Genomic DNA, 9,467 nt, shown 5'->3' with positions numbered 1-9,467 from the left:
ATATGGAAGAAGATGTTGATCGCCTATTGTGTGGCACGAGATCGGTCACTCGCAATTAACCGGTCTTGAGCTATTGCAAGAAACGACTGACAAAGTCCTCCAGATTCGAGACAACTTGTTGAAAGCCCGGGATAGACAGAAAAGTTACGCCGATAAAAGACGCAAGCCCCTGGAATTTGACGTTGGCGACTACGTACTCCTAAAGGTATCACCTTGGAAGGGTGTGGTGAGATTCGGTAAGAAAGGGAAACTAGCGCCTCGATATGTTGGACCTTTTAAGATTCTGGAAAGGATCGGAAAAGTCGCCTACAGACTCGAACTACCGAAGGAACTCAGTAATGTCCACCCGACTTTCCATGTGTCAAACCTCCAAAAATGCCTGGCTGAGCATGATCTAATTGTACCTCTCGACGACCTTCAAATAAACGAAACGCTACACTTCGTGGAGAAGCCTGTTGAAATCATGGATCGCCAAACCAAGCAACTCAGGCGCTCACGCATTCCAATCGTGAAAGTCCGATGGAAAGGCAAACGAGGCGCAGAGTTCACTTGGGAACTCGAAAGTGACATGAAGGCGAAGTACCCGCAGTTGTTCAAGTGAAAGTCTAGAGACAGAAAGTTCTCAAGCATAATTCACGGTGATGTACAACTTTCAGCCTAATTTCGGGACGAAATTCCCTAAACAAGGGGAGGCTGTAACACCCCGTGTTTTCAAAAGTCAAAGTCAAAGTCAATATTGACTTCTTTGACTGTGGCTAGTCTATTTTTTTATGTTTTTCGTTAGTGTATTATGTGGAGTAAGTGTTATTAATCAAAGTAATCGAATGTTCAAATCGATGCGAAACGATAAACGACTGTGAATAGTAAGAAGTAACAATGCGATAAAGTCAATTAAGCTAATCAAATCATCATCGAACTCGAAACGCGAATTATGCAACGTTGGTGTTATTATACGTGTGTGTGTGCCTTGTGTGTTACCTGTGCATGTTTACTTTATGTTATGTGTGGTAATCAATCGAAACTCGAAACTCAGTCGAACTCAATCGAAATCGAATTATGATAATTTGTGGCGAAAAGACAGCGCGAGACATAGATGATTGTATGTTAGATATAGTGGTTGGGATTAAAAGTAATTTGAATAGGAAACTCTATCGTATTCTCATCAATCGCAATCGAAATCGAAATATCAAAAAATCGTCGCACCGAACGCTCGAATCAGGCAGCTGAATGATCAGGCTCTCAGCCGATCGAACGGCCCAGTCGATCGGACTGCTGTCCGATCGGGATGCCTGACCGATCGGCCAACCCTTTCCTCTTTTGGAAGCCTATAAATACCCCTGTCATTGTTATCTTTACCACTTTTGGAAAGCTCTGACCGACCAGCTCGTGCTCTCGTCCTTTTTCTTAGATTTCTCTCGATTCCGGTAAGATTTCATCCTAAATCTTGTACTTTCTTGATCTATGCACACTCCTACACCTTTCTATCTTTCAAATCTTACTTTTTAACCGTGAAATCATCAAGATTCGAGTGTTCTAGGATGATGTCATCATGGTGTTCTTGAAGAACTTCATGTTTTGGCTTCAATCCACCAAGAATCACTTGGATCTAGCCAATTTCCACATAAACAAGCAAATATCTTTCATAGATCTGAACATTTCTCGGTGAAAAGGATTGAAAGATGGTTTTTGCAACTTTCTTTCAACTCTTTTACACTCAAACCCTTCAAACCGATAGAAACGGAGCTTGTGCCGACTTGCTAGTCATTTCGGTGGTTGCACGACTCAAGATTCGGGTTCTATCTACGAGGTCCACCGATTTCGGGTTAAACGTTAAACTCTGTTCCGAACAGTTCACCAGCCGGATTTGGGTGATTCCTGTCCGAGCAGGAGAAATCAGTAAGAACGAGGGTTCTATGGTTCAACTCGTTGTCAAAGTACCTCGATATAACGTCAAACAATCAAAACAGCCAAGTGGTAGACGAACAGGCCGACCAGGTCAGGAAGCTGACCGATCGGGCTGACTGTCCGAACGGACAACCCAGCCGATCGGACAAACCAGCCGATCGACCAGGCCAGCCGATCGGCTAGCACATGGTCCCACACATTGACAATTTCATGAAGCCTAGTATTGAACGAAATGCTGTTCAATCGGACTACGGTCTGATTTGAATTACTCTTCGGATCATGAGATACTATGCTTCAACACTTAACCGATTTTCAACATGTTCAACGCGTTGGAGTGCCACCCGATCGGTCAAGCCGTCCGACGAGGTGACACCATGATAAGAACTTGTTGCCGAAGTACCTAACCGATCGGTTAAGCCGACCGATCGAACGGGGTCAATTCGATCGATCGAACGGGGTCAATTCGATCGATCAACCCGAAAGGTAAGGATACTTCAATGTTTTCAAATGCTTCAACGAAAACTTCAAAATTCAAACCATCAAACACAAACACATCCTTCTCAAAGGAAGAAACGATCCACTTGAACAGTCCATCCGATCGGCCTACCGACCGACCGGACAGACTGTCCGAACGGACTGGTTAACCGAACGATCAAGCCGTCCGATCGGACCTACCGTCCGAATGACCAGGCTGTCCGACCCTCTAACACTTGTTTACGTTTTACGTGTTGCTTCGTTTTCCTCCGTGTACGTGCTGGTTATGCGTAAACTATTTCGAACTCTACTATGCTATTATCAAACTTGTATGCTCACCTTTACATTATATGTATTGACTTTATTTTAACGTGTGTGACAGACAATTAGGATGCTTATCTGCTAGGAAGGCGAGCTTAGAATAAGCGTCTAGAGCATAGTTGTCTGTAGATCTTGCAGATCGAATCTCTAGAAGCATTTGAACAATTTTTATATTTAAATCTGAGTTGTCGGAACAGAATATTTGACTAGATGTTATTTGTAATAATTTGTTTGCCATTTGAGGTACGGTATGGGACGTATTATATAAATTGAATGGTAATGATAGTCGTTATGGAAACTTCTAGACAAATCTGTTTCGCTCAGTGCCATGCCCCGATGATTCCGCCATCGGTTGGGTGTGACAAATGAGGTGGTGGTGCAGAGAGGAGGGGTAATATGAAAGGGTAAAATAGTCATTTCACATTCCATTTAACAGATCTGTTAACTTATTTGACGGCATGGGGTAATATTGCGACAGAACATCAACGTTGGGGGGGGATTGCAATTATTTCCAGGGAGGGGGTCATAGTGCCAATTGGCTTAAACCCCAGGGGGTAAAATTGCAGTTTACTCAATAGAATAAGAGCAATAGGAAAAGTAAAGTTTGGATTCACATAATCGTAACATGCGTTACCCAATCCAAAAACCACCCCCCAAATACCCAAGATCTTACAAATAGTAAGATCTGTGAATCAATACAACAGATCAACTGATGAAGTATCAGTTGATCATCAACCCCAATACAAGATCTCACAGGATCTAACAAACAATGAACAAACCCTAACAGAATACACTAGAGAGAGAGTGTGTACAACGATGAGAATGAGGTGGTGTTCACCAAACCCTAAAGGGTTATACACCAGCTCCAGTTAAAATTGCAACCACAACCTTCAGGATTGAACAATAAACATCAAGGCCCCTCCTGATATTTTATAACATTTCACTTAGCACCAGGGGCGGACTTAAGGGTTGCCCAAGGTGGGCGGGCGCACCCCCGGGGAAAAAAATTTAGTGCTAAGTTCCGTCGAAAATCTCATCCGCACCCCTTGGAATTTTCCGTCCGTACCCCTTGGATTTTTTTGTCCACACCCCTTAGGTAAAAAGTGTTATCAATTTATATTTTAAATTTTTTTAGTAAACTCTTATTTTTTTAAAAACACTACCTAAATTATATAACTTTTAATACCTAAATGACTAAACTCAAATACCCAATACCTTTAACTAGCCCACTACTAAGTCTTAGCCCAATAAACAAACCCAACAAATCAACAATATTTTATTTTGTGGTGGGTTATATATTTATATTTTGTTAGTGATGACGATGATATTTTGTCTTTTTTGTGGTGGGTTATATACGATCAGACCTGATGTTTGGGGTTTTTTTTAATGGTGTATATAATTTTTAGATGATTTTTAGTGTGATTTACATTATGATTTCTAGTGTTTAAATATTTGATACATTATGTAATATGTTATGGAGTCATGAACTTATAGATCAATTTATTTGTGATAGCCGATAGGAACCATGAGTAGGGACGTTATGGCGCGATTTCTCAAGAGGAAAGTTGATACATCTTCCGAATTCGTTGATGTGGATACTCTTCCTTCGGATGCTTATAATCGCAAGCCGATTGAATCATATAACATGAATCAACGAGATGAGATTAGAAGGGCATATCTACTAAGAGGACCATATCAACCATTTAGTTTGATGTTTTTTTGTTTTACATGACCCGACCCGACTCGAACCGACCCGATACGAACCAATTTTTTTACTTATATACCTTGGGGCCTAAAATTTTTAAAAATGTTCCGCACCCCCATGAAAAAATTCCTGGGTCCGCCACTGCTTAGACCATGGGGTATGGTGGGGCTTGGGTTGGGGCTTGGGTTGGACATTGGTTGACACGTGGAATGGGTGGCGGACATGGGCTAAACCCACATTCAACACGGTATGGTGAGGCGGGGGTTTGGGGCGGGGGTTTGGTGGGCTTCGCTGGGCTGACCCGCTGGGCTGACCGCTGGGCTATTTCAATATTATTTAAAACAACAAATTTAATTTTTTTAATACTTTTAAATAAAGAAAATTACAAAAAAAAATCCTAACTTTTATATTTGTTTTTTTATCTCTTCTCTCAACGCCAAGACTAGTTGTAACTCGTCACCCTGTAGGTGATCAATGGGCTGGGATAAAAATTTCAAATCATCCCGTTTTTGTTTCTGGGCATCTCTAGCGGCATCTCTAGCTTCTTTGCTCCTTTGTATTTCGGCCCTTTGTTGTTGGAATACGTTGAATGTATCCAACTTGCATGAAATGTCATCCAACTGCTCGTTGTATATTCCCCTACGCGGGCCAGAACTCCCAGCTGAAGGCGATGCCGTACCAGATCCAGATTTTTGAGCACGCCTTCTTGAGGCATTTCTTCCATACTCAGGCCGGTTTGGGCTTGGCGAATCATTCAAAAGGTCCTCAAACTCTTGATCTCGTGCATCAGATTGGGCTTGGGACGAGGCCCTTGACCTTTTGGAAGACGAGTTAGTTTCGCTACCAATGGGGACAGTCGCCCACTTTGGATGGAACTTACAAATCTCCCAACAATGCATGAAACGGAAGTCGGTCTTCACATTTGATTTGAATGTGACCACTGCATTTGTAAAAATGTCGGCTTCGGTTTCACCACTTTTAGGGTTTTGCTTTGCTTTATTTAAAAAACCACTAAATTTTGTAAGTTGGGTGCTTATCTCGCTCCACTTTAAGGATAAGCTATCGTTTTCACGATAACTCTCCCTTCCCATTTCTTCATGGAATAGTCTACTAATCGATTCCCACAGGGCGGTTCGATGTTGCGAATTTCCTATTTTAATAAAAAAATTAATATATTACAAACTTATATAAAAAATAACCATTAATAAAAACAAAGGTCAAGAATACCTAAAGTTGAATGTTGAGATTGCTCACACCAAGCCCTCGCCAATGCAACTTCTTCAGCAACGACCCATTTTTGTTGTTTTCGTTTGCGGTTTCAACTACTTTATTTGCCTCGGTTTTTTTCTTATGACTTCTCTTTTTGATGGGTTTCGATGCGGAAGGACCATCATTGGGTGGTTGAGTTTCGGGAACGGATTCGTTTTGTGAAAGGTCGATGGAGGTTGGTGAAAGGTCGATGGGCGATTGTGAAAACGGGGTAGCTATCGAATCGTCGGTGTGTGGGAAGTTAGTAAACACACGATTCCCGATATACGATGCATAACCCGCCATGTCGGGCATAGGAGAGTGTATGAAAAATGGACGAGCCATTGGACGAGTGGGTGGTGGGCTAGGATTATTTTATTGGAATGCATACGGGTTGCTCAGGTCAAAAGGACGGTAAGGATGCATTTTTTCGTTTTGTAGAAGGAGAATTGAAGATGTATAGAAGATGTGGTTGAATGTGGTAAAAAACGGAAGAAAAATGTGGGGTTATAGTGAAAAAATGGAAGAAAAAAGTATTTTTTTTTTTTTTTAATATAGCCGTTGACCAACGGCTAGCCCAACGGCTCTTTTCTTTTGGCCATAGACAGCCCGCCATGTCAGCTCGCTTCCCCCGCCCCACGCCCGGCTTGAAACCCAAGCCCCAAGGGCCACGCTCCAATCCAAGCCCAACCGAGATGGTGCCTTGGGTGTTTTCCCCCAACCCACGTCCCAACCCAAGCCCCATACCCCATGACCTTAGCACCTTGTACAAACTTCAAGTTTACTCATGTTACGTTCTTTATTGTGACACTTTATAATCATTCATATGCTCGGATTATTATTATTATTATTATTGATCACCGTTTTGTCGCTATTTCCTATGTTTTGTTGTTCTTCATATGATTATTGTTAGGTTGATACTTTTTTACAAATATCTTCGTTTTTCTATTTCTTTTTCTTTTTTTTTTTCCTTTGTTATAATTTTCTTGCGGAAGAGTATTTACTTGCAAGTTTCAATTTTAAACCCCATGTTTTTGTATTATCCTTTAATGAACTCGTTTTCACACTTTACTCATCTTACGTTCTTTATTAGCTAAAGGTCAGATTTACATGATTCATGCACATACATACTCATTTTGGTCATAATTCATCAAGTTTCATTCAATATGAAACCTGGCTGATTTGTATGCACACATATAAGATGAGGGGATCCAACATTTTTCACCCAATTTTTTTCCACATACATGAATCTCCTTATCTCCTCTCTCTTATCTCTTTGAAAGGAACCACTTATTATAAGCTTGATGTGGGCTCCCTTTCCGTCAATTTACCGAAGAACAAAACAAAGCCGGTTTGAGGACTTAACACGTCGTGTGACTCTTTTGTTACTATAATCCATAATACCCGACATAAATGAAAGCTTACATCAACCCTATATTTATACTAACCATAGGTCCTCGATTAAAAGCATGTTGTTGAAAGATTGGATAAAATTCTCGTTGTATTTTTGGTTGTCTGATTTTGCTAGCTTCTTGCAAGTTTGTTTAATAAAACTTGTAGTTCCAAGAAAAAAACCTTTACATCAACCCTATATTTATACCAACCATATACTAATTCTACCGCAATACAAGATCTATTTACATAAACAAATTTAATCTTTTTTTTTTAAAGAGAACTTTATTAAAAAACAGACGACCCGACAAAAAAACAGAACCGCGTCACCAACCAACTACAACATATACAACGGATTGTTACACCATTCTCTCCACACTATCTCCCTATACTTCGATCTATTTTTAAGCCAAAAAAAAAACCCGTAGGATCTCACTTCACCAAAAATGTCTACACAATCTACTCTACCATTGGCAAAAATCTTTTCGTTCCTAGCTTTCCATATCGCCCAACACACTACTACAACCAAACCACGAATTATCTCCTTTGCTTTTTTGTTCCGATCAACCCCTTTGTGAAAATTTAGGACGTCCGAGAACGAGAACGCAAAGAACGGAGGGAGGTTCACCCACCCGCAAAAGCGATTCCAAACCCTCATAGCAACGTCACAAGCCGTAAATATGTGATCCACTGTTTCCACTCCTTCCCCGCAAAGAGCACAAAACGACGAATCAACCTGAATGTTCCTTCTTTCTAACGCTTGCTTAGTTGGGATCCGATCAAGAGCGGTTCTCCACATAAAAATCCTGCACTTGGCTGGCACCCATCCACAACCCTTGACGGAAAAAGGAACCTCCTCGACCCTAACTCCAAACGCTAACGCCTTGAAAGACCTTGTCGAAAAGACCCCCGAAGCCTCCGGAGACCAAATCCATTTATCCCTTCCAGCTGTAAGCTTCACCCCGCTGAAAGAAGACACAAGTTCGCCCAACTCCTGAACTTCACTAAGTGCAACCGGCTCTCTCACCCAACTGAAATGAAAACGCAAATCGGCACCCGAAACCTCCAAACAGTCACTCACCCAACAAGATTTGGATTTTTCAAGGGCAAACAGGCAAGGCCATTTAAACATGAGAGCCGAATCGCCGAACCAAACGTCTAATCAGAATCTAATATTATTTCCATTTCCCACCACTCCTTTAACTAAACTGTGAATTCTCTTACCATTCACAATCAGCTTTTCCTCCATCTTCCTAATATTATTCCAAACTCCAGGAACCGACGGATTAGATGGCAAAAACGACCACCTTCTTTTCCTACCATGACAAACCATAATCACTCTTTTCCACAAACTATTATCTTCCAGTTTGAACCTCCACACCCATTTAGCCAAGAGCGCCTCGTTAACTAGCTTGAGTTTACACAAACCGAGCTCTCCATCTTTTTTAGAACGCGAGACCTTCTCCCACGCCACCCAGTGAGTTTTTCTCACCTCTTCCGATCCACCCCAAAGGAAGTTTTTCATAAGGGATTCTAACTTATCTACCACTTTAACTGGCGCCTTAAAAATAGAAAAATAATAAATTGGGGGGCTCTCTAAAACCGCTTTAATAAGAACTACACGACCGACGATGGACAACGAATGAGCTTTCCACGAAGCCAACCGATTTTTGAAGATCCCAAAAATAGGATCCCAATTCCTCACCCTATTCATATTAGCTCCCAACTGGATTCCCAAATACGTAAATGGAGAAGAACCCCTTTCACACCCCACTATCGACGCCATTTGAACGACATCCGCATCTTCGGTTCCAACTCCATAAAGATTAGACTTGTTAAAATTAATTTTAAGTCCCGAACACGGAAAAAAAACCCTAAGGATCCTAGCGACCGCTTTGAAATTATCCTCCTCCCATTCTCCCAAAATCAACGCATCATAGGCATAAAATAAGTGGGAAACTAAAGGGCCCCCATTAGGCAAAACAATACCTTTAAAACACCCCGACACACTAGCCTTAGCAATCAAACAAGAGAGCGCTTCCATGAAAATAAGGAAAAGGAAAGGAGATAAAGGATCACCTTGCCTAATACCTTTCTGGCAAGGAGATAAAGGATCACCTTGCCTAATACCTTTCTGGCACTGATGCGACAACCGTCAAATTTGCATATATCCGTACAATTAATTAATGTTGATTAGTGCTTAATGACTGTGCTTAATTTCAACTGATGACTTAGACTGCTTTCTGATTTCTATATCATACATACATGTGCATCACCTTTCATACTGTCACAACCATTTACTATATACAAATTTTAGTGACATACATGATGCACAAAGCACAGTTAGCACAACAAGCGGATAACTCGGAAATATACTGACAGTGCTAGTACATAGACAGACATTGTTTTGAGGCCCAATATG

General features: G+C 41.2%; 2 protein-coding genes across 2 annotated transcripts; both read right to left on the bottom strand.

The window, feature by feature from the left end:
• Positions 1–7,382: 7,382 nt before the first annotated feature.
• Positions 7,383–8,177, bottom strand: LOC110866784. Its single transcript, XM_022115932.1, has one exon. It carries the CDS (start codon positions 8,175–8,177, stop codon positions 7,383–7,385), a length of 795 nt encoding a protein of 264 aa, XP_021971624.1.
• Positions 8,178–8,207: 30 nt separating this feature from the next.
• On the bottom strand, positions 8,208–9,089 carry LOC110866783. The gene has a single exon (XM_022115931.1). The coding sequence runs from the start codon at positions 9,087–9,089 to the stop codon at positions 8,208–8,210; it is 882 nt and encodes a 293-aa protein (XP_021971623.1).
• Positions 9,090–9,467: the final 378 nt, after the last annotated feature.

This window comes from Helianthus annuus, chromosome 7 (assembly GCF_002127325.2).
Source record: "Helianthus annuus cultivar XRQ/B chromosome 7, HanXRQr2.0-SUNRISE, whole genome shotgun sequence".
NCBI lineage: Eukaryota > Viridiplantae > Streptophyta > Magnoliopsida > Asterales > Asteraceae > Helianthus > Helianthus annuus.
Note: the sequence above shows the minus strand (reverse complement) of the source record. Positions and strands in the feature narration are given on the sequence as shown.